We start from the raw sequence: 24932 nt of genomic DNA, 5'->3' as shown, positions 1-24932 counted from the left end.
ATCTGAGTTTTCAGCGGTATACCCCTCTAAAAACGGTTTCCCTTTGTTTACCAGCTGTTCCTACTTAGTTCTCAGCAGTCAGATCTTACATTTCGCTTCAACCTTAGAGCGTGTTTTCCTTATTGGCTTTTAATCGTTGCTTGATGAGATGCATGATCTTATGATTTAGACCTATTGCCCAACGGCGAACCAACCGCTGTTTGACATCGGAAGGATCAGTAACTAACTTGTCATCTTCATTCATTCCTTTTTACCCCTCTCAAATTCTTTGGGATAGAGTGATTGATACATTCTACGCCTAGACTTGTTGCTGGATTTGAATACCTACATAGGCTATCAGGCCTCGATACCTGTCGATGCGAACGGATTGACAGCAATGCATTGAAAAGTTCAAGTCACCTCGTCTCTTTTCCTTAAATGGGTATACATTCGTCATTTTCTCAGCCGCTATTCTTGGACATATGATATATTTGCAAGACTTTTAAATTTTATTCGCCCCATATGCATAATTACACAGACCCATATTGTATCCAAGCGATTAGATTCACCGACCTTTCCCTGCAGAGGCCAGTGAGACTTAGGTCAATGTAGGGTTAATTTTGATCGACAGTCGCCTCAGCCGCCCTTTTCTTCTCCCACTGTTCCAAGAACTGCTGTACCTTGGGCCCCCAAACCTCTTCACCAGCCTCCAGATCCCGGTACTCAAGTACTTTGTCAGCACCAAGTTCGAAATCTGCCTGGCGGGTCCGGATGAGTTCACTCATCATTGCACAGCTGCCAACGGCCTTGCCCAGGTCATGTGCCAAGGAACGGACATAGAATCCCGATGAAACGGTCATGATGATTTTAACAGCCGCGGATTGCGGTTGAGGGGCAGATTCAGCCTTCTCTGGCAGCGCATCTGATTTCTCTTCTGCCGTTTCTGGGGCATTTGACGAGGATTGCTCGGTCTGTGCCGGAACCGCTTCGCCTTCAGCTGCCTTCTGCTTCTTCGCGGCCGGAGATTTCTCACCCTCGGCCGCTGCTGGTGCAGTATCTTCAGCTGCCTTGGGACTATCTGCAGGTGGTGGTGTCTTGCGTTTTGTCGAAGCCGAAGTATCCTGCTCTGCTGTCTTCTCGGCCGATCCTGCAGCTTCGGAAGACGGCGCAATAGGTAAAGCATCTTCTTTCGCGAGGAGCTTCTCGGCAACGGCTTTCTCCTCGGCAGCAGCCTCTTGTTCAGGCCCCTTGAAATCATGTGTACCAGGCTCATACCACTCGAGAATACGCAGATCCGTCACCTCGACGGGTCTCTCCTGGATCTCAATTGGTGGTTCCTTGCCCTCACGAGCGTATTCATAAAGCGGCTTGCCCTTGACCTTCAAGGCCGAAAAGATAGGCGGGCGTTGCATGATCTTCCCCCGGAACTGCTCCAGCGCCTTCTCAACCACTTCGCGCGTGACATGCTCATATGGAGCCCGTCGGACGATCTTGCCCAGTCGGTCGTAGGTGTCTGTCTCGGCTCCGAAAAGTACAATTGTTTCGTAGGTTTTGGTACATCCCAGGAAGTCATTGAGCTGCTTGGTGCCTTTTCCGACTCCGGTAACTAGCACACCGGTGGCCAGTGGGTCGAGGGTTCCTCCATGGCCGATTTTAACATCCAGGCGTTGCGTGCGGCGCCGTCTACGCTGGTTCTTGCTCTCGCGGTCTCGGCGAGCGCGCTCGGTTTCTAACCAAGGCTTGAAGAGCTTAGAAGGGTTGAAGTGGTGTTGGAGGGTGCGGATGACATCGGCGGAGGTGACGCCCTGGGGCTTATGGACGGCTATTGTAGTTGTTAGCCTGCTGTTGATTGCCAGAATACCTATAATTTGAGTGGAATAAATATGATGTGGAGAACATACCAAAAACACCTTCGTAGATCTTTTCTCCGGACATGGTGGTTCGAAATAGCCTAAAGCCCGGGCGGAATCCCATCAGTCGCGGGGAAGGAGAAATTGGAGAAGAAGAGTAAAATAGTAGATGTTGTATGCGACCAAATCTAGAAACAAACAGCTCAATTGACCCGCAGCCCTAAATATTTATGAATGAGAGAAGCTCTAGTCTATCAACTGAACAACCACAGCACGGAACTTGAAACTGCGACTGAAGAAAAAACAGCTGCGGGTTTGCGCCCGCTTGCAAAAGGCTTAAAGACGTATTACAGTCTGACGTATGGACCGCGTAAGATACGGAATTCTTCACCGGTGCATAATGGGTACCGCCTGGTAATTACCAGACCCAATAAATACAAAACCATCGTCTACTTTTTAGACCCTCTGGAATCTCATCAACGCCTGTCAAGATCACCCGTTCTGCTTTATTTCATCCCGTTCCACATTGTATCGGTTTCCAAGAGCCTCTTTGTGAACCCTTTCTTGCATGTCGGCCAAGGCATCATGCTGCCTCCGGAGACATGACATCGCGAGAAGATAGTGTCCTAGCCGCCAGAGACCCGTCTCTTGCTGACGAGAACGACTGGGAAGAGTTCAGTCTATCCGAGGTCAGAGTCCTGGTCCCGGGCAAATCCCGCTATGCGAACCTCCTCACGGCCTCCCCGGACAATCCTGTCCAGGTAACCGGGTGCTTGGATGAGGTGGAGGAGGAGCAGGAGTCCCTCGGTGCGTACCGATCTACAACGGCTCACATACCATAGTTCACGTCCCCCTCATTCTAACGCATCAATCGCTGCCATTAGTACTCGACCAAGACTACCTTACGAAACGAATTGTTCTAGAAAACATTACGCATTACGCTTACGGACAACATGATGATGGCGAGGTTGGCATCTGGGTTGCCGGCCGCGCGGGCTGGTTCTCCATCTCACCTGCGAGGGGTTATCGACCTATGTTCAATGATGTGGTGGAGGCCATCGATTTACTATATTTCTTAGCGGACCGACACCAGAAAAGGCGGCGGAGCAAGCGGAGGAATCGGACTCCGAGCGTTGAATACTTGTGCGAGGAGGTTAGTGGATCACTTTCCATGCGCTTGTGGTGGAGTGTCGTCACTGACGTAGAACCCCTGGGGTAGTACGTGAGCCATACGCATGGGATTTGTGAGGACAATGATGATTCGGCCGAAGTCTTCTACAAACATCATCACTTTCTACTTACCCGAATGCTGAAGGGCGAGGAGGGTATTCAATGGGTCGATACAGACATTTTTGCGCACCTCCGTGAAAAGTTTCCGGTACTTGTCCTCTTCCTGTAGTATAAATTACGGTAGCTTACTTGATGGTTAGGAGGACTATGAACAGATTAAGGCCGAATTAGAGTCACCGAAGGCCGAATCAGAGCCCGAAGAAGACAAAGCCGACGATGAACCGGAAGAAGCAACCCATGAACCAGACCCAACTGCGGTCTCTAAAACGCAAACAGAGGCCATTTACCAGGTGATCCTTGACCTAAAGGAGGCCGGACACTTGGCAAAACGCCAACTAAATCTTGATCTTGTTGCCTCCACGATAGTGGGGCGCTTCGAGATCGATAGTGCAGACTATGCCCAAGACCTCATCGCCTCAAAAGCCGATGCAATTATAGAGCTTATGGATGAGGCGAAAACTTACAATTTTGATTGGTCACGCAAGGTTATATACCGAGAATTGAAAGCCGCCGCAAAGAAACACGACGTGCAACAAATAGCGTTCACTCCACTACGACCTCGTTTATTCAACGAAGCTGAGTCCTCTCCAGAGGACAGTGAGCATGAAGAAGAACAGCCTAGGCCGCGAAGGCGCCGGGTCCGTAAGTCTGTGCTGCGCCCTAAAAGCACGATCGCTAGCAAGAAAATTGGCAAGCGAACGAGGAGTGCCGCTGCAGCAGACGATGAATATCTGTCAGATGACAACCCTGATGCAATGGATGAATTTGAAACTCCCAGCAAAGTTCGCGGTCATGAGCTTGTCCGCGATCCCTTATCTACGCGGGCGAAACGCAGAACTCGTTCAATGCTCTCCAACCCCGAAACTACGCCTCTTCAGAAGGTACCCGCGCTACAGGAAATTCTCCAGAGTCGCAATACGTCGGTCTCTATCGGTGACCAGGCACCCTCGGAGCCAGACACCCTTAACGGTAATGAATCAACATCCGATACATGGTTTTGTCAAGCCCGGGGTTGCGACAAAGTTATTCACAGGAGTAATACAAAGCACGGCAAGGAACTGATCCGGGTTCATTCACTAGAGCATGCCGATGATGCCAAGGTTAAAATGGACCTAGTCCTCTCCGAGCACCAGCTCAATATAGGGTTTCGTGTCGATAATCTCCTTGATCATATCCGGGGAATGGGCTGTTTAGATATTGCAGCCATGGATGGGACAACAAACGGGACTAACGGAATAGGAGCGTAGCTGCATAGCAGCACTTTATGATTTTGATAATATCCACATTCAATATGAGCAATTCCTTTTTTTTTTCTTCCTATTCACTACGGGGCAACCCTTTGATTGTAGGGCTACACAATTCCCCAATGATATGCATGCACTTCTGACCTTTTTCCACTAGTGATCATGTACATGCCCTCTTCACCAGAGTATTCGTAGTTAAATACTCATCTCACTACCTAAAGTTCCTCTAGTAATCATGCTTCCAAGCACACCCGTCAGTTCCTCCTGCCTACTGTTGCCATGTCTTCACCTTGCATACGTTCTTACAGCGTACGTGGGAAGACAGTAGTTCCCTGACAGTCATCATATACCAGGCGGCTTTAGAAAGGGCACTGTTGGTGCTTACCAAGATCATGCCAGGAGCTGAGCACCATTCCAAGCAGAACCGTCAGCAAATCCAACAACAGTGATATCACAGGTCCTATAGACCATGCTTTGCAGTATGCTACATCCTATGGCGTGGACTTCTATATCGTGATCTATATTTCAGAATTTTTGGCCACAGTCAAAGATTTAGGGTATTTCACAGATGAACAAAAAAGTATATATAATCAATGTCGATTACAACCACCATAGGTCTTTTTTTCCACAGTGCCTGTCTCAAACAATCGCTGATAGCCAGGGCAGTCGCAGCTTGGGGCTCAACACTACATAAAAATTACTTAGAGGCAAGAAAGAAAAACAGTCAAATCGGACTTTCACGTCGAGCAATCGCGAACCATCATCCAGCACTACAACGACTGGCCGACACTAGTGATAGAAATCGGGGTTACAAAACTTTACACGAAGCTGAAGGAGGATGATAAGTGGTGCGCCAGTTGCAGATGGCCCAATAAGTTATCTCAAAGAGCGGTATACATGGGATTTAATAGGCAAGGGGCTGCTTACCTTGGAGTCCACTATGGAAGTGCTTTATACCAGATTCGATTGGCAGAAATTGGACAGTCCAAGCAGAGTCTTGGGAAGATGAGGCCAGTGTATAGGGGCTCTTGGTCGGGAGAACCCTATCATCGTTCATATAGAGGCCATTGATCTAGATGCTGGGGAGCCAATCAACTTGGATCCTGAAAGCGATGACGAACAGCATTAAAACAACTTGGACGAAGACGACTACTACAACGACTAATACTACGACCAATACTACTACGATGACGACGAAAGAGGAGAAGTCAATATAGAAATGGACGAGAATAGCTTTCGCGTTTTAGGTTAAGGGAAATATCTTCTCCAGCTGTACGGTTTCTATGTACTGCTGCTACGACGACACTTACTGCGACTGCTTTCACTGCTACTCTGCTACTGCTACTGCTACTACTACAACACCTGGACGAGACTTGCACCTTTACGTGGTGCTCAGGATAAGTAGACAAACGGTGACACCCGGCAAGTCGTACATGATGTCTTGGATAGTATGATAGCACCGTAATGGACAACTACACCACGACCAAATCACTCCACGCCTGACGTGGAGGAAGTTCAAGCGACAAAGCCGTGGGGATCTAATCGATGTCCCCGAAAAGAACCTGATTTCTTTCTTCGGACGAACAACAATCGTCTTTTTGTCCCTTGTCATAGAGTCCGGGTGGAGTGAATCATGGAACTGCCTAATAGATGATATGAACCTTCTACTAGTCGGTGGTGATAGGATACAAGGGGCTCTGTCGAACTTTATGTTTGTGATAGAGATGGTATGCCAGTACATCGCGAGCGAGATGTTTAATATCCGAAGGCACATTGGATCTATTGACTGTCCCTTTGCCGCCATCACCGATGCATGTCGAAATCGGTCCTTTTACTCATATTATGAAGTCCCGGGTCGGCATCCAAGTGAGACAGTTTTCATTGTTGTGTCTGCGTAGCTGTTGCTATACTTTGATATCTATCAGGAGGGTTATTTGATAAACAATAATACATACCAGATAGGCACATGTTAGTTAGTGCTATAGGCAGGAAGAAATATCAAAGGAGATCGAGCCCCAGAACAGTAGACTGGAACTCCCAAGGGCGACTATGAGAAGGTCAGGCAAGTTAATTGAAGTATTCCGATACAATTCAAAGTCATAAAGTTCAAGTTAGAGTACATACTTTATACTATCAGTAGAGAGCGTAGACATGCTTATTATCTTGAACTGAGTGCTTTGGAACATACAAATAAAGATGAACACATTACCTCCAATGGTATATTGACAGTAAACCACTCTCAGCTACATACCTAGTGTAAGTATACCAAACCTCGAGTGGGACATTTGCCATCGTCCAGCGCAGTTAGACACTTATCTTGATAACAACATACAGTGTCAACTTACATGGTTATTCTATAGTAGACGTGCCTGAATATGCCTGACGAGGACCAGTAAGCCCATAACCAATAGAGACTCTTTTTAAGAACGAGCATCATCGGGTGTGGTTGACTTGATAGAGCCTCTTACTGTAATTTTAGTGTTATTGGAGAGTTGGTGGTAGGCTTATTATGTATTCTAAGCCATCACTATAATTCTAGGGCCGTCGGAGGTGTTTGTATGGCATTTCTTTGTCAGCAATGTTAGCATAACGTAATCCACGGGCGAGCGGCCATCCCGGGCGAGCGGCCACCACACCAGAACTCTACGCACCTCCTAGAAATGAAGCTATTCAAAACACCGAAAAATGTGCATTTCTATAAAAAATTTAAATAGTCTGACAATTAGGATACTGAGTAATTTTATGTTCTAGTATATTACAGCCAGAACACCTTGGTGGAGCACGTATACGCTGGCTTTCTACCGGAGCGCCTATATCTACTGAGGCAGTAGTTATAGGCTCTATAGTAGAATTTCTGCCTTGTATAAGCTCCTGAGCTTCCTGAACTGAAGCGCCTGATTCTATAGGCAGCTGTCTAGTAGAGCGCTTTTTCTTTTTAAGTATTCTTTCATGCGCGGCGCGTAGTTCTCTGGCTTCCTGCTTTGTAATAGTAGCTTTATTTAAAGCTCGTTCATAGCCTTTGAAAAGCTGCTTTATCACAATCTTAGTAGGCGAATCAGGGCTCTTTGTACGAGCTCTAAGCAGCTTCTTCAGTGTAGTTTCCTGTTTTTGTAGTTGCTTTAGATTATGAGGCGTTTTAGGCACTGAATTAGTAGACCTACTACTAGGTCTACTACCTGGAGGTGTTGCTTCTAGCTGAATATTTAGCTGAGATAATACACGCTTAGGATTGAAAGGAATAAGACCAGTAGCTGAGAAACCGCTGCAGATATTACTAGTAGTATATATCTGAGCTCTCGCCTGAGGAAAGGCTTCAAGAAAGTCAAGTTTATTGATGTGGTTGAAGTCTAATCTCATCTTATTCTCAACCAGCTGTCCGTACGCGCGTTTTAGGGGGCCAAAGCAGCCTATATCAAGCGGCTGAAGTAGGTGAGATGAGTGCGCAGGTATACAGAGTGGTATAATATTGTTTTGACTGCATATATCGTCGAACTGAGGTGTTAAATGACTACCGTGACCATCGAGTATTAAAAGCCGATATCGACCAACCGTACGGCCAGCAGTAAAAGGTATAAATAGCTGCTGCAGCCAACGTAGACCTATCTCATCGGTAGTCCAGCCATTTGCACTCGTTTCTATACGCCAGTCTGATGGTAGACCCATCTCGTACCAGCCCTCAATATGGACTTTGCCTTTGAAGATAAGGCAAGGTGGAAGAGGCCCCCTAGAGCTAATATACTTAATAGAAGTGACCCATTCCCGGTTCCCTGGCTGTAGAAGAAAAGGTCTATCAGCTAACTCAGCTCGAGTAACTACTTTAGTAGTAGATATCAAGCCCATTGCAAAGCCAGTTTCATCAAAGTTGTAGATATCGTCCGGTTGAATGCTATACTGCATTATAGTGATTTGTACGCGCTCAAACCACTTATGTAAAAGCTTAGGATCCTCGTATTTAGCGCGCTGATAGTTATAGCGGCGAGAAAATTGAGTTTTTAACTCCTCACGGCGTTTAATAAAAGTATATACCCAGTTTTCACCAACAGTAGTAGGAGTATCACTAAAACCACGCTTTAAAAGTAAGATATTGGCCATTTCTCGTACATGAGCAGGTCGAGGAGGTGCTCCACGCTGATCTAGCGATAGAATCCAGTGTACCAGCGAATTCTCCTCATTTTGAGTTAATTTATGGCCATTGGCGCGCGTTTCGGCTCGAAAAGTATGGCCATTCAGGCGTCTCCGAAGGGTAGTACGTGGAATATTATAGATACGTGCTGCTTCAGCTATAGTGCGAATTTCTTGTTTTTTAATAGCTGAAATTGCTAGTAGAATTCTACCTTCTTGTTCAATAGAATCTTTTAGCTTTCTGGCTGCTTTTGGTGGCATAGTTGGTGGTTGAAATATATAGATTCTTCAAGCGTGGTTGAAATTGGTTGACGTGGCCGCTCGCCCGGGATGGCCGCTCGCCCGTGGATTACGTTATCTCTTATGGTAACAAATACTCGGAACCCTAAGTTCTCCGAATGTAGCAGGACAAAAAGGCAGGCTGTGGACAAGGTCATCCATATTATTTCAATATACACATAAAGCAGACCCGAAACCGCGGTATAATTCCACAGTCCTGGATCCGAAGTCTAGGAGATAATCGACAGTATTCTTTTTGAAACCCCATAAAGCCAGCTTTTACATCCCATACAAGCAAAAATAAGAATAAGAACAAGGAAGTCAATCACATCCGTCCCTTGGCGGCAGCTCTCTTGCTCTTGCCCGGCCTCTTAGCACCTCCCTTCATCTTCTTCACTGAGAAACTGCGCAGGTCTCCGCTAGACATAGCATCACCGCTCTTGGCGTGGCGCTTCTTGCCGCCGAAGCCGTACTTCTCGTTCTTCTTCTGACGCTTCAGGTTGGGACCGCCACCATCCTCACGGCCACGCTTGCGGCCCTTGGACTCGGAGTTATCGATGGCGATGTCGAACATATCGTTGTCATTATCTGTAGGGCCGGAGGGGTTGGCCTTGCGCTCTGTTCAAACAATTCTGTCAGCAAACTCATTGCATGGAAGCCAGTATCACAAGGTCGGGGGACCAAACATACTCTTCTTCAGATCATTGATCTTCTCCAAAGTCTCACGCTTCTCCTTCGCACGCTGCTGCAACTTCGCAACCTGGACCTGCTTTCCGAACTTCTTCAGATCACGCTGCTTGCGAGCCTCCGCAGCTGCCTTCTTGCCCGCCGCCTCATCATACAGCTTCTTCTTGATCTTGCCCATGTGCTCATCCGTCTTAACCATCTCAGCAAAGTAATCTCCAGGCCGAGTGAACGGGATACCCTCCTTCTTGAGTAGTCCACGAGCCGTTGACGCAGCCGCCTGGCAAACCTTGTAGAAAGCCAGCTCGCGAGCCAAGTCGTCGTTGGGGTCGGGGACGTCGATCGGCTCTTGCGAGACTAGCGAGTTGTGCTCGGAGAATGGGGTCTTAGGTGTGATGAAGGAGATGCGCTTGAGGGAGGCGTTGATGGCGGCGGAGTTGTTGATCGTGAGACGTTGGTGTGGTACGACGTCTTCTCTTTCGTCGTCCGAGAGATCAGAGAGCGGGATGTCTTCTTCCTCTTCTTCCTCTTCCTCCTCTTCCTCCTCGTCATTGTCATCTTCTTCTTCTTCCTTATCGGAGGTCTCTTCCTTTTCCTCTTCCTCCTCCTCGTCGCTTGATCCTTCCTCCTCGACCTCTTCCTCAGCTTCGCGCTTCTTAGACTTCAGGTCTTCGGCCTGGATCGCAAAACCAGTTAATACCAATTGCCAATCGAGAACAATATATATAACCAACAGACAAGAACCAAGAAGAAGAATAAACCCACCTTATCCTTGACCTGAACACCATCCTCCCCAGCAGCAGCCTTCTTAGCAGCCTTCCTCTTCTCCGCCGCCTTAACTAGCTTCTTCTGCTTCTCAGCCTCATAATCGCGACCGCGGTGGTCATCCAGGGCCTGAAGCAATTTACTCCGCTTAGGCATTTTCGCTGGGACGAACCTAAAGTTCCGTAATATAGAAACGTAAAAGAGAGAAAAGAGACAAAAAAAGAAGGGTATCCTAACACTCGAAAACCAGAACTTGTCGGAGCCAGACGATCAAAGTAGCAACCACGGGAATTTTTTTGGGATATGAACTAGACCTGATCCGGTTAGAGCCGTTGATAAGGATGCACTAGGCTATGTCAGGATTAGACGGGCTATTTATCGGGGATGGAGAATAGTTGATCCTGGGTTTTGTATGGTATGTGGTAAGTATGTATGCGCGCATCTTACCGTGATGACTTGCGCCTCCTGGCTGTATACATACTGGTGCCCAGGGTCTGATTGGGATCGTATTTGACGTCTCTCTTTTGTTTTTTTTTTTCCTTTGTGACGTAATCTTGATTATCATTTTATTTGTTTTCTTATCATTCGTTTGTCGGCTCAAAATGACGGAAGACGACAATAAATCTGTCTCTACCTCCGAGGCTGTTACTCCCCCCACTGGCGAACAGGTGCGTCCCCTCACCCCTCCTCATCTTACCGGTCAATATGTGTACTAAACTACAACCAGGCTACCGATGCACAGGGCCAGCTCGCACAAGCTGTGGATGACCTCCTCGATCAATTACAGCATAAATTCGATAATGTGTCGCGGGAGATGTTCGGGAAACGTAGGTCTTGTCCTATTTACCCCCAAAGAGAACATGTTAGTTCAGGTGACTGACGAACAGCGGTAGTGGATGATATGGCAAGGCGGCTTGATGAGTTGGAGGCTTCGTTAACAACTGTTGGGGATCCGAGTACACCGACAGGACCGGGGAGTCCGACCAAGTAATCGGGATTGCGAAGGTGGATGGCGTGATGGGGTTAGACTGGGGCTTTGGTCTTGATTCTATGGGGAGTTTGGTTCTTTGAGCATTTATTACGTTTTCTCGTCTTGATTAGAGGTTTGCGTCTTTGCAGGGCCTTGTTCTTCGTGTTCTTAGACGATTGCATACGATACCCTGAGAATGTTATCTGGTTATTTTTCATTGATGCGGTGTATTTCATGACGTGGTGTAAATGTTTCGTTTTCATTCATTGTCTCTAGAGAAGTTCTACAGAGACGGACTTATTCCAAAATTTCTATAACCAAGAGCACGTTCATATCACATATAGCTAGCTCTCCGGGTGTATCCCCATCACGTCATATACGAGGTTGTACATTTACAGCTCATCCTTCATGTCCATATCGGCCTTCTCCTGACTCAGGAACTGGCGCAGAACATTGCTACGGGAGATGAGGTCGTCGACCTTCTCCGGTGCCGAACCGCCCTTGGCGATGATCTTCTTCACACGAGCGAATTCCTTGTCGGCATACTCCTTGTTCTGGCTGAGCTTCTCGGCAACCTTAACATAGTACTGGGCGTACTTGTCCTGCAGGCCCTTGGCAGCCTTCTTCACCTCACCGAGGAGCTCCTCAACGTTCTGGGAGGAGGTGTACTTGGCGACCAGCTCGTCGAGGGAGGCAATGGTGCCAGCTCTGTCATCGAGACCGCCTCCGACGGCGCGGTGAGTGCCAGCCTTCTCGTTCACGAACTCAACGAAGGCCTCCTCGGAGCGAGCGCCAGAGTAGGCAATACCCTCCTTGGAGCCCTTGGGGAAGAATTTGATGGTCGGGTATCCGGTGACACCCTGCTCCCGGGCAGTGGCTTTGGCGTTCTCAGCTTCAGCATCAACCTTGGCGATCACAACGTTGGGCTCGAGGACGAAGTCCTTAGCGAGGGACTCCCAGGTAGGGGCGAGGTTCTTGCAGTCTGGTGGCCAATTAGCACCCCGTGACAAATCCAATAAATAGTCCAGGATAAGGAAAGGACAAACTCACGTCCACACCAAGGGGCGGTGAAAGCAACCAGAACATCCTTGTCACCTCCGATAGTAGTCTTGAAAGAGGAATCAGTCAGCATCTCAACCTCGCTGGGCTCCTGCTTGGGGCCACGAGGCTTGATGCCCGTCTTTTCCGACACGAAGCTAGACAGACTCTCCAGATCACGACCGCCATTGTAGTCCACAGGCTTGTCACTCTTGCCATCGAACCATTTCAAAGTAGGGAATCCCTGGATACCGAACTTCTTGCCGAGATCGCGGTGCTCGTCAGCATCAACCTTGCCGATGGTAACTTTGTCTTCGGCGTGAGCGAAAGCTTGTCCAAGCTCCTCGTACACAGGCGCCAGGTTCTTGCAGTGACCGCACCAGGGGGCGAAGAATTCAACGAGGGCGGGCTTGCCGGACTTGAGCACGACATTGTCGAAGTTCTTGGGGACTAGATCGACGACTGCGGAAGCAGCGCTCACGACGCTAAGGCAGCTCACGAGCAGGTAGCTCAGACGAGCCATGATGACAATTGGGAAGATAAAACGTGGAGACAAGCGTTATCGTTCGGGAACAGAGGTTGAAACAATTGCGCCTTGACTGCAAATGATCAATTTCCGGAGCAATGAAAGTTGACTGATAAATGGAGCATCGGCGCGGAGAGCCAAAGAGCCAAAGAGCCAAAGAGCTCCGCGGCGGATCGACAAAAGCGGGTCGGAAAGAGGACACTTGGTATCAGCTGACAAAGGGTACCAGCTTCAACTCCCATCCATTGTGTTCAGGAAACATTATAAAATAAAATAAAAATAAATCTACTAAGTTGTAGTTGATCATTGTATGTTTCACCACCTTTCTACTACTACATGGTTTGTTGGATAGATAGTGTAAACTCATCCATCAAGCGGTGGCGATTCCATATCACCACAACTTGTAGGATCGTGTAGATCTTCAGAAATGTTGAATTACGGTAGTTCATATTCTTCTGCACCTCTTATTCTCAGTAAATATTATCACCGCCTTTCAGCCAACCAGCTGTTTGCGTCCCCAAATAGTTTACCGTCCTTGAATTCTTTCCCTGCGTGCTGTGTTCCTTTGTAGACCTGCAAGATGAAATTAGTCCGGAGTTCACGCCAGAAGTCAATGGAATAAGATAAACTCACCGCATCCCAAAGCTTGAAAGCCAAATCCAAATTACCTGTAAAGCTATCGCTGTGTTGGAACCATTCCTTACCCTTCGACTTCACTTCAGCCCGTGCCTCTGGCGATGTCGGGTCGGACTGCAGGGGCAAGTCATCAAGGTATGTGCGGACGGCAATACCCAGGCCGCAGTCATTATCGTCGATAAAGGGCAATCTACATCATGTTAGGCCAGTCATCCGTTGCCTACAGCAAGGTCTGCTTACTTGACGCTCAATCCAGTCCAGTCATCCCGATCCCTATCAGCATCTCCACTGAGTAGAAGACCAGTCAAAACGACTTCAATCAGATTCCTTAATGTGGCACGGACTTCTGAAACCAATGATCGGTAGCAGAGTAGCTGCCGGCTCAAAGGTCCAGAGTAGCCAATGCTCTTATGCTGTAGTTTAGCGATACACGCCACGCGAGAGACGAGAATATTAAAGTTCTTATCCTCATCTTAATGACATATCAGTTATGGCTCTAAGAATATAGAAGGAGGCCTCATTTAGCTTACCAGAACCTCTCATCGGGCCCCCCGATACGTGAGCAAACCATTGCTTCGCATTGAGGACACCGAAGCGTACCATCTCAATAGCAAGGAAAGTAGCCTCTTCAAGGTTATCGGCTGGGTCAAGTACCGATAGAGCTTGCTCCAGACAAAGGCCCCAAGAGGTGAGCTGGTGTTTCTCGTCGATATACCCACGCAGTTGTAAGAATCTCCAGAAAACGTTGGCTAGAGTCTCTTCTTGGGACGACAATGGCTGGCACTAATCAGAGTTCCGTGTTTGCATAGCTTCGAGCAAAACGGGACATACCTGGGACTCCCTGGCAGACAGAGACTTGGACACAAATTCTGAATCCTTCAAGCTTTGGACGGCAAACTTGAACGGACCAGTCGATCGCTGGTTTCCGGTTAGCGGAGCGCTGTAAACTCAACGGTCATCAACAGACTAACCTGCAGTTTCTTCAACCCCTCCGGTAGCTGGTCAATACGTATCTTCCAAGACTGAATAGTATCTTTGACCGAAGGCAAAGACTTGAGGTTGACTGATGTATCGGACCTCTCGTCATACCAAGTACGCACTTGGATCACTTTAGTCTGGTAGAATCTATGGAGGGAATTAGAAAGCAGGCATATCGCTTGGGTTCTAATTGGAGTAAGAGTGGTCCCGGCAACCTGGCGATAGATTTCTGTATCTTCCACGCCCAAAGGCCGAGACACCACGACCTCGCCAGACGTCAGGTAGTTGGGCACATCAGCGCCCAAGACACCTTTTGAGAGATAAAAGTAGAGTTCTTCGGGAAGACGCTGGCCGATCAGCTCGTGCATGTCAGAAGAGGTGTTCTCTGGGTCCATCGGGCCCACCCGTCCTTCCGCGTCTATAAACACATGGTGCTTCACTGTCATGAATGCACGCTTGTAACGGTCTGTGTATTGAAGCTCCTGCATACGGCGATCTTCCTCGAACTGGGCGCACAGCGAGAGGGCGCTCCGTCCAGCAGAGTTGAACATCGGTAGAGCATCCCGAATGGTAGCGCCCTTTCCAGGAAAGGCGGGGTTCTCGAATATGGGGAATGTCGGTAGGAATAAAGATCCCAGGAGGAGACAGAAGTCCAGGAACTGCTCATTAGACAGTCTACCCAATTCCTCCTGGCATGTCTGTTTGGTTATCCAGCAAAACTGCGCTGGGTCGGCGTCAATCCGGGTAATTAGCTTGTCCACGTCGAACATCAAGACTTCCGATGGCCCGCACACTGCGTCCACTAGGGGATTGGAGCCTTTTGAGAGGTAGGCGAGCTATTCAATAGTTAGCTGTCAGAAAGCGCTTAGAAATTGGGTACAGCAAATCTTCTCGGGCCGCCATCTCACCTGAGCCGCAGCACTATAAGGAGCGACAATATAATCTATACCATTATTATGAAGAATACGCTGCAAGAACCGATAGAGTGATTCCGGTCGAGGAGTGCCTAGAATACCCAGACATTGTCAGTGCAGCTTCAGACGGCGCGGAGCGAGTCGCTCCTCGATTCAAGGGTCCAGGCAGTCCCTACCTGCACCACTAAATGCGTCCACCACTTGATCAGCCTGTTGTTGGTCATAGAGGTCCCAGGCTTGCTCAAATGCCCGTACTGACTCCGGCGATACGTGGGGTCGCTGGTTCTTAGTACCAAAGTCGAGACCGTCGAAGACAAAAACACATGTTACGCCTGAGTCCTTGAAGGTCTGCAGCTCTCGTTCGATATTGTTCCTCAGAGCGAACGGAAATCCGCCAAGAGCGACCAAGAGAGGCTCACGGGTGGAAGGGTGGAGGAGGTGCTGTTTAATGTAATGTGACGCATCGATACCGACGACGGCACCTTTGAGGGCGGAGAGTGGGAGAGACTGCGTGCGGGCAGCGGCCCATTCATCCAATGGGCGGACTTTTGAGAGAAAGAAATTATCAGTCAGTCGACCGTCATCTCAGTTAGGGCAGAGGGAGCTGCAGCAGGAGCTTACTCGGCATAATTGGAGCTGGAGCTGTGTCAGGGACCAAGGAACCTTTAGCGGATACCAGGCATGGAGATTCCGGTGAGGGTGACCGGAGAGGAGAAGAGAAGTGGAGAGGGGAAAGGAGTCCACAAAAAGCAGTATAGGGAGGAGAATGGAAACGTAGAGGAGGGAGAGAAGAAGGGAGAGGAAACACGGAGGGGTGGCACGAGTCCAGTTGGTGGTGTTGAAGTTCGTTGTTTTTGGGCGATCAATCCAAATGATCATTTGCTTCCATTGGCTGCAAAGGCGGTGCTTCCACGGTCAGCCAACTGTCGAATATTATATTATATCCAAGTCCTTCACTGCCTCAGATCCTTTCCAATTGATCCGGTTTTCGGTACGAATGTATATGTCTATTCCTTTAGCACTTCTCTTTTTTTCGCGATTTGGCTTCATGACCTATGTCTTCAAGTATTGCCCAGGAGATATAGGTAGATTTATGTATTTCGACTGTACGAAATATATACTTCAACCACGTAAGGATATACCGATATACGTCTTAACTACTATACACACCAGTAACCTCAGTTCTCTACCCCTCAACTATTGGCTCAGTAGGGTTTTTTTTTTATTTCCTGCTAGAAGACCGATAGTTCACTGCCTATTTCTTAATCTTCACTCAAAAGGACCTGTCGCATCGCTCCGATCCGACAACCGTCGAGTTTTGATAAGAGATAACCGTAGCTCCGTCTCTATCTTTATATTCCGGTACTCCCCTCCCCTTTTCCCTCTTCTATTATAATTGCAGAATCCATGTCAATTTAACATATCCGTGGTACAACCGAAGTCTCATCATGGCAGGCGACAACACACCCGTGGGGCCCCTCATTCAACTCCCGATTTTGGACATCTCGAACCCGAACGACCCCGCCGTGGGGAAGGCGATGCTGGACGCAGCCGCGAAATATGGCTTCCTCTACGTGAGCAGCAAAGGAACTGACTTCACTGTCAGTGATGTTGAGAAGGCTTTTGATCTTGTACGACCAAAATTTTCGCAACCACGCAGGCTCTCTCCCATTGAGAACCATGTGTTTATACATCGGCGTAACTGACTCAGCGATGATAGTCGAGGCAGTTCTTTAAGTCCCCCGTGGAGGAAAAGGCGGCTTGTCGGATCCAGCCCAATGTGAGTATAAACAACCTTTATACGAGGGGGTGTATAAAGCAATAAAGTAACTGACAGCCCTAGAACTATGGCTGGTCCGGTATGCATGTCGAGACCCTGGACCCAGAGCATCAACGGGTAACTATGACTTCGTCTCCAGCCGTAGTTGTGACTGATGACTGTGACTGTACTTACTATCTGTGCCCATAGACAGGTGACTTCAAAGAGTGAGTAGGAAATCCCCATAATTACCCACAATCAAACTAAGATCATACCCAGGGCATTCAACTTTGGGGAATTCAAAGACGGAAAGGCTCAACACCCACTGCCGCGATCCCTGACTTCACATGAGCCAGAAATAGCTCATTTCGCAGATCTCTGTAACAAAACCTGCGACAGGATCCTCAAGCTGCTAGCACTTGGACTCGAGATACCGGAGGACTTCTTCACGGCTCGTCACGACCCCAGCCAAGGCCCGACAGGCTGTAATCTGCGTTACCTCTATTACCCTTCAATTGCCTCCCCGACAACCTCATCCTACCAGCACGGTACCGACGTTCGTGCAGGCGCCCATTCCGACTATGGCAGCGTCACCTTGCTCTTCCAGCGTCCTGGCCAGCCAGGCCTGGAGATCCTGACGCCAGAAGGAACTTGGGCACCCGTCCCAGTGCAACCGGGGCAAACTGCTGAGGAGGACCGGGATGCTGCCTTCCCTTTCCCACCTATCCTAGTCAATATCGGCGACTTGCTCAGTTACTGGACAGATGGGCTACTGAAATCAACCGTCCACCGCGTCGTCTTCCCACTATCTGAGCAACAGAGTCCCAACCCGCAGGATCGTTACAGTATCGTCTTCTTTTGCCACCCCCTGGATAAGACAGAACTGGTTCCTGTCCCTAGTGATATAGTAACCGCCCATCGACAGAAGTGCAAGGAGAGTGGTGTCCAGGACGAGAAAGTTGGCTTCGGCGGCGGAGCTGGGAGTCTGGAACCAGGCAAGCGAACACTGACGGCTCAAGAACACTTAGAGGCACGCTTGGCTGCAACGTACAAGTTCGATAAATGATAGCTGGAATGTGGCTTCGAGACCACAGGGCTGTATTCTATTCCGCTTGCGTTATACACCTTGTTATCCAACATCAAGCAGTAAAAGAACGGGGTCCCAACACTGAACTATAACCAAGTCATGAGACTATTCAATTCATAGAAGGAGATTAATCAAAACATATTATGCACATGGATGCACTGAGCGCAATGAACAGAGTAGACAAAACGGCCGTTAAGCAGAACATTCACTATGGTATTTAGAAGCCAAGACCAATGGTTCGCCAATGGAGAAATATCGACAATAACACAAAAGGCCAAAAGAAGATGCTCCCAACAAGACCGTTTGGGCCAAGGAATATGCTAAACAGCTACTGACAAAAGGAAAATCGTCCGACGTCGAGGAGATGAAGTATGGATTGTTTCAAGATAACCAATGGGAAACGATGAGGGAAAAATGAGCAACAGGAATATGAATGACAGAAAGGCCCAGTGTTTGGGAAAACACCGTGTGCAGATTCATGACCGCTAGAAGTTATCCATATGAGCAGTAAACAGGCATCATGCCCAACGTTAATGGAACAGTGGGTGTAATAACAAGGTTTGAGATATGGGAATTGCAGGAATAGACAACACACAAAAGGTATCTTGAGATGAAGAGAAACGCCGCCAGGTTCTGAAATGCCATGCACGGGTAGATGTGGAATCTCGAAAACAAAAAGAAAAGATGGCAGGTATGACGCTATGCAAGCCAGGTATGCATTAGATATATTAGACAAAGTTCATCCGTTCATATCATGGCGTGGTGTGGCACCAGTGACGATGATACACCCACGCGGCTTTCTGACAATCTTTGCTGCAGTACTTGGTGCGGCGGCAACGGCGACACTTGGCAAATTGTCGCTGGAACTCTTCCCATTTACCGCACTTGTAGTATGCGCATTGCCGAATGCCACCTCTCGACTCGTCCTTGCGGCAGAGATTCCTCATGACGACGCAAGCCCAGTACTGCATGTCTTTGGAGTGATGACGCACCGTAAACTTTTCCACCAAGGGGAAGATGTTGACATCGTCAGGAAGCATGTACTCCTCCTCTTCCTCTGGCGGTTCGATCGGCGACGCTCCTTCTTCCAGCATCTGAAGTTCACGGTCGACTTTGAGCTTCGGCACGAGGTGAGAGTGTTGGAAATATGACCGAAGGTTGCAATACTTCGAGACGTAGGCCAACAATTGGAGAGACATCAAGACATCCTCATCACGGGGCATTGTCGTCAGGACATTCTGAGGGACTGCAGACCGGTCGCGGAAGTACAGGGTGTATGGACTCGGGACGAGAGCGGGAGAGTTAGCGTTATTGGCGGCCTGTGTCGGAGATAGCCCCAGAGCCGTGTTGGTCTGCGTGGTGTCGTTGTTGATGATGCTGCCATCCACCGTGGAACGATGACTGATGTTGAACGTCTCGGCTTCTTGGCTTTCGGACGGATCGGTCACGGTCAGATCATGGGAATTGGAAACGCCGTCTATCATAGTTTGCCGGTCGCTCACTTCGTCAATCTCCATTTCGTTCTGGAGGCCAACAATGGGCTCCGATGTCTCTGCTGAGCCGGCGTTGTCGCCCAGGGTGGAGCCTTCTCCATTCCCATCATCAGAATCTCCCGATGCCGACTGTTGCTGCCTCAACGTGGGTCGCTGTCTGGCGGCAGACGTCTGGGCATGGCTACGAGGCTGCACAGGGCCGTTGGGGGTCGTCGGGGAATCAGGCTGCGATGTAATCCCGTTGTGTAAGGTGGGCAACATGCTGGGGAGTCTTTCCGTGTCCCGCACGGGACGCAGACCGAAGCCATCGGCGGTGTCCATGGGTGGCAAGGCGGTAGCCAGGGGCTGCATCGCCCTGTGACGATGGCCAGTGTGCAAATGGCGACCATCGTGCGATCTGTGGATGTGGGCCTCCTGTCCGAACGTGCTTCTCTCCGGGGGCGATGTCATGGGGGCACGAGGCGACGAGGTGACGTCCATGGCGTTTGTGTCGGGCGCATTTGTGTTTTGGTGGAGGAATGCCGGGATTTCAATCGACGGGGGAGGTGCCTGGCGGCGAGAGGTGCGTTGCTCACTGTTGGATGACTGGTCTGGGAAGGACGGGCGTCCGGTCACATCGCCCGCGGCAGGAGCCGCCTTGGGGTGATGCCGTGATGAGTGTCTTTGGTTTTCGCTATCCGCTCGTGCCCGCGCCTTGTCCACCACCTTGATGTAATTGTCAAGAATGGTCGCAATCACTGGCACCATGTCCGCTTCGACTACCCTCGTCCTCACGCTCTCTGAGCCCCGCACCCCGATGTTGACCACACACTGGAAGGCGAGGCTCCACTTCCACATTTCCATCAAATCTCTACTGCGACCCTCTTTGAGGATGCAGACCAACCGTTCAATGCCGCCATCGACCGTGAGGATATCGCGAATTCGAGCGGAGGAAGTGGTCAGATAGGCGAGATGGTTGAGTGAATTTATGAGGGGCAGTGTTGATGTGCAATCGAGGGCACGGCGGTCGTAAAGGGTAGTTGTGATGTTCACCGAAGCCTTGTTGACATTTGGGATGCTGAAGTTGACCTCCCGCATGATGGGCGAGAGGATCGTAAAGGGGATAGGTTTCGTAGATGAAATTCCGTCAGATGAGGGATGTCAGGACGATGGAGAATTCGATCCGTGGTGGCTGCTTTCCTCCCCTAAAGTAAGATGGGAAAACCAATTCGCTCAAGGTGTGACTCGAGGGGGGAGTGAGAAGTTGGCAGAGAATCTAAAGGAGATTCGGACTGTTTATTCCCAGGTCATGAAGGGTTAAACGTGAAAATCTGCGATAGTCTAGGGGGGACCCTCGGGGCCAAGTCGATGATTGGGGATGGAGGATGTTTGCAGAAAGGATGAGGAGGTTGAAAGGGAGATTTGATCCAAGCCAAGACTCGTTCGGTCACCAAGTCCGTCAGGCCTAATGGGTGATGATCCACCGGGAGATGCGAACGCAATGAGCGCAAAGATGAAGAGAACTGTACAGTACAAAAAGGAGCCACAGGGATAGGCGGGAAAACCCAAACGATAAACACCACGCCGCGTGAATGTCAGGGAGACGGAGTCGATGTTATGAGTTGACTGATGGGGGCAAAAGTCGACCGAGAGGGAATGAGAGTGACTTCGGGGACTTGGCTTTTTGGGCCAAAAAAGCGAAAGCGGAGTCTCTCCTTCTCAAAGTCAGGCGCCTCAGGCGATTGTCTCCCGTTACGGAGAACCGTCCTCTTCTCCTGTGCCCGCCACCCGCCACTGCGACCAAATTTCTTTCTATTGTCGACCTCGATCGATAGACTTTCCTTTCGGCCCTTGCCCTTTATTTGCTTATTTCTTTCTTCTCATTTCATCCTTTCTTTTTCCCTTTCTTTATTTATTTTCCCACCTGTCCTACGCAGTGGAGATGGCAACTGCAACCTAAGCACATCTTCAAGCGCTAGGAATTGCTTGTATTGAGGGGAAATCGCAGCCCGTAGATCGTAGAAACCGATGCTCCTTGTAACGAGGACTACGCCTTACCAATTACATGGTATTCCGGCATTCAGATACTTAATGCAAACCATCCATTACGTAGTCTTGCCTTTAGTTAAATTGTCGGGAACTCCGGTAGGGTTTAAATAGATTAGAATTAAGGTCCATGCTGAACACATGGGATTCTTCTCTAACCAGAATGTTCTCCATATAAGGGGGGCAAATTGATTACGACTATGTATTCATATTACTAATTCTGTAACGTATGTGGCATGCTTGTTCTGCTGACCTGATCTCACCGCTTCGCTTTCCGCTTTGACCCAGCCCTAAGATGAACCTTACTTGGATCCACGAGATATTGATCTACGAAGTCCACCAACACGCGATATACTGGACTATTGAATATATTCAAATGTAGTCTAGACCATTTTCAACCAGTGACATACAATCAAAACAGACTTGCAACGTACTCCAGAGTACACTCGCACCATTCCTCTAACATACCGCCTTGTCAAGTTGTCTTCTCTTTGGAGAACTCAATAGTGCTTCATATTCATATTCCACGTTTCCTACCTCTAGATCACTGTTGGAAGCATGTCGGTTCAGGGTAACAGGTCCCTGATCATAACCACGACATGCTATAAATCTTCTGCTGATCTAATATCTTATCTTGTTTTTCTTCCCGCTTCCCCCGTCATCTTGAGCCCGAGGAGTCCATTTCAAGCCCAGAACTATTTTTGAAGGTTTCTGTATACAAAGCCGAGTATTCTCAAGGAATCTATTCTCTTTTCTATCGGATGTACGTTGATATGTCCACCACACCAACCATGACCAGTTCTAAGCCTTATTGACTATTATGCTGGCCTACAAATCCTCAAATGCCAGCCATGACATTTCCATAACTCATATATACCCGAAAAGGGCAAGATGTCGTATGGCACCCAGACCCTCATCATGTGATGCCCAATCGCAATACACATCACCGAGTACTACAAGGCCAACTGCCATGTGTCGGATTATTTTCAATGGACATCATTATCGGATGAACTATCCTCATGCTAAATCCGAGGCCACAGGGCGATGGTCAAGATATATTCCGCTGAGCAGCCATTCGGCTGTATTCAATCCATTGGCTCGTCAAAATTACGTATATTCGGTCCAGAGATGCAGATTATCGGCCGTTGATACCTCTGCAGCTGAACATGGGCCTCCATAGACTACACTTGTTGAATTTTGTGAGCCCGTGCTATGAGCTGGACTATAAGCTGTATATGCTTGTGCGCTGAAACCCAAATGGAACTACTCATGGGTACTGATTGCATATGAGCACTAGACTCACTTCCCTTTTTTCTTTTATTTTTCTTTTTTCTATTTCTTTTCCCATACTCATATGCAACCTAACCTCTATTGTTTAGGACCGAAGTCACAAGACCTTGATGCGGGCCCAACATCGAATATAGTGCAGGATAAACTACTGTGGGTAGTCTCACGAGTCAGGTGGTAATATCGGAGCCAGGAACAAAGATATCCTTGACTCATGTCATCTTGAAAGTTCTATTTCACCGTGTATCACACAAACTTCAGGATAGCTCATAGCATTACATACGACCGACAAAAGCTCGTATGGAAGTATCTATTCCCCGACACTCCCAGCACAAGTCCTTACCCAGAATTCAACCGCCATTTCACCTGTGGAGAGTGAAGGGCTTTTCAGGAAATTACCTCCCTTCTGGGCTCCCTCGCTTATGAACCTCCAGCCCCTCCGGTGGGTTTGCTCCGTAATGATGCCCCATTTCCGGAACGAGCGGAGTCCTGTAGATCCAGCACGCAAAGACCAACTCGGAACCCACCATTTGGTTTACTCTCATGAAACAGAAAGACTCTGCACAATACGGTGTCCCCAATGCCAGTGGTGTCAAGGCTTCAAAGTACTGATATGATGGTGTTGTTTGGAGAACTCGAGTCGAATATCTGATGGCCCCCTCGAAAAGGTGGTTGTTATCCGCCGTTCAAGTCTTTGATGATCAATACTAGCTCCATGATCTTCCATGACTTTCAGATTTTGACCAACAGAGTATGACATTTAGGTTCGCAAGTGTCCTTGCGAACAGACTCCGGAGTACTCCGTACAGTACGGAGCATATGGAGTAGTATTTGAGAACCATGGGACTACCACCAGGTTCAGGTACGACAGCAAGAACCAGCATTACAGCCAAACAATGACTTGTCTTAGCAAGACGCACAGACAACCCAAGGTTCTATGATTAGAAACCAGACAAGCGCTGGCTGCAAAACACAGCGGAAGCGACCACAACTAGCCGCCGCCCAAGAATCAGCGCTATCCGGAGCCATTCCTACAGGAGGGCTAAGTATGATCCATTTATATCGTGTGGCCTGCAGGATTTAGGGTTATTCCAACGCCCTTTTCGTACTGACTCTGTAGACCAGTGCTATTGTTGTCCCAATAATGCACGGTTGATGAACCGACTGTCTAACCGGAAGGCTTGGGATTCAGCTTTACCCGTTCAGCCACGGGCAGCTGCGCCTCCATTTTCCGGCAAGAAAATTGAAACGCTACTAACCGGCATAGCCGGGCCGGGGGGGAAATCCATATGTCGTCACAAGGTCAAAATTGGGTTGGATGAGAACGTCCTTTTCTATCGAATCGGTCTGCTGTTGAAGAGAGCAGAAGGGTTGGTCAATACGGAGTAAGGACTCTGCAGGACATGGCTAAGTGTGCTGGGCAACAATCTGGGGCAAAAACAATGATCCTCTTTCTGTACTATAGCGCTTTATTATTATTAATCACGGGTAATGACGACCTCCGCTGAGGAGGGGCGTTGGTCAAACTAGTCAGGCACGGTCTCCGAGCTATGTTCTTAGCAGTGGAGCTATTGCTCGAGATGAGGACAGTCTCACGGACCACTCGGAACAAAGTCTCAATCGACCAGATCATTGGATATGCCGACCAATTTCCGCGATAGAGCCCCCACTTCAGGGAACACTGACCAGCATTATCCACAAATCACGTCCACTTGTTCATTTATCCCTATCCACAGTACGTAGGTTAGACCCGAAGTATTTACGGTGCTGTTACAATCTTTACCCTCGCTACGTAGTATTGCCTTCGATGACCGATACGGAGGAAGTCAGTCAGTCAACAGTTCCCATTTGTAGGTTCGGTGTCATGACCCGTATACCTAGAGAGGTAAATTTAATGGATCGCCTTTATTCTCCGAGCTCAGCAGTTGATGTAAGTGATAATCAATATACACTAGTAACTAGAATACGATTATAGAGAGCCTACTGCACACTGTTTCATGCAGTAC

General features: G+C 48.7%; 8 protein-coding genes across 8 annotated transcripts; 2 read left to right on the top strand and 6 right to left on the bottom strand.

Annotated features, from left to right (window-relative positions):
- Positions 1-593: 593 nt before the first annotated feature.
- Positions 594-1914, bottom strand: AO090120000348 (pseudouridine synthase PUS4; the record flags this gene model as incomplete). The annotated part of the gene is made up of 2 exons (XM_001824018.3): positions 594-1801; positions 1881-1914. 2 exons carry the CDS (start codon positions 1912-1914, stop codon positions 594-596), a joined length of 1242 nt encoding a protein of 413 aa, XP_001824070.3.
- A 1221-nt stretch (positions 1915-3135) lies between these two features.
- Positions 3136-4366, top strand: AO090120000347 (uncharacterized protein; the record flags this gene model as incomplete). The annotated part of the gene is made up of 2 exons (XM_001824017.1): positions 3136-3207; positions 3260-4366. The coding sequence occupies 2 exons, from the start codon at positions 3136-3138 to the stop codon at positions 4364-4366; spliced, it is 1179 nt and encodes a 392-aa protein (XP_001824069.1).
- A 4723-nt stretch (positions 4367-9089) lies between these two features.
- AO090120000346 (EBP2 family rRNA-processing protein) lies at positions 9090-10369 on the bottom strand (the record flags this gene model as incomplete). Its single annotated transcript, XM_023237705.1, has 3 exons — positions 9090-9382; positions 9455-10124; positions 10214-10369. 3 exons carry the CDS (start codon positions 10367-10369, stop codon positions 9090-9092), a joined length of 1119 nt encoding a protein of 372 aa, XP_023092507.1.
- Positions 10370-11575: 1206 nt separating this feature from the next.
- AO090120000344 (uncharacterized protein) lies at positions 11576-12744 on the bottom strand (the record flags this gene model as incomplete). The annotated part of the gene is made up of 2 exons (XM_001824015.3): positions 11576-12165; positions 12234-12744. The coding sequence occupies 2 exons, from the start codon at positions 12742-12744 to the stop codon at positions 11576-11578; spliced, it is 1101 nt and encodes a 366-aa protein (XP_001824067.1).
- Positions 12745-13230: 486 nt separating this feature from the next.
- AO090120000343 (uncharacterized protein) lies at positions 13231-15131 on the bottom strand (the record flags this gene model as incomplete). Its single annotated transcript, XM_001824014.3, has 6 exons — positions 13231-13320; positions 13381-13573; positions 13624-13855; positions 13914-14160; positions 14215-14301; positions 14355-15131. 6 exons carry the CDS (start codon positions 15129-15131, stop codon positions 13231-13233), a joined length of 1626 nt encoding a protein of 541 aa, XP_001824066.3.
- Positions 15132-15265: 134 nt separating this feature from the next.
- AO090120000342 (uncharacterized protein) lies at positions 15266-15903 on the bottom strand (the record flags this gene model as incomplete). Its single annotated transcript, XM_023237704.1, has 3 exons — positions 15266-15282; positions 15452-15820; positions 15897-15903. 3 exons carry the CDS (start codon positions 15901-15903, stop codon positions 15266-15268), a joined length of 393 nt encoding a protein of 130 aa, XP_023092506.1.
- An 820-nt stretch (positions 15904-16723) lies between these two features.
- On the top strand, positions 16724-18100 carry AO090120000341 (putative oxidoreductase, 2OG-Fe(II) oxygenase family; the record flags this gene model as incomplete). Its single annotated transcript, XM_001824012.1, has 5 exons — positions 16724-16906; positions 16996-17055; positions 17119-17172; positions 17245-17261; positions 17314-18100. The coding sequence occupies 5 exons, from the start codon at positions 16724-16726 to the stop codon at positions 18098-18100; spliced, it is 1101 nt and encodes a 366-aa protein (XP_001824064.1).
- A 773-nt stretch (positions 18101-18873) lies between these two features.
- samB (MYND-type zinc finger protein MUB1) lies at positions 18874-20691 on the bottom strand (the record flags this gene model as incomplete). Its single annotated transcript, XM_001824011.3, has 1 exon — positions 18874-20691. One exon carries the CDS (start codon positions 20689-20691, stop codon positions 18874-18876), a length of 1818 nt encoding a protein of 605 aa, XP_001824063.1.
- Between the last annotated feature and the right edge of the window lie 4241 nt (positions 20692-24932).

Source organism: Aspergillus oryzae, chromosome 5 (genome assembly GCF_000184455.2).
Source record: "Aspergillus oryzae RIB40 DNA, chromosome 5".
Taxonomy (NCBI): Eukaryota; Fungi; Ascomycota; class Eurotiomycetes; order Eurotiales; family Aspergillaceae; genus Aspergillus; species Aspergillus oryzae.
This window is presented reverse-complemented; position numbering and strand designations above follow the sequence as displayed.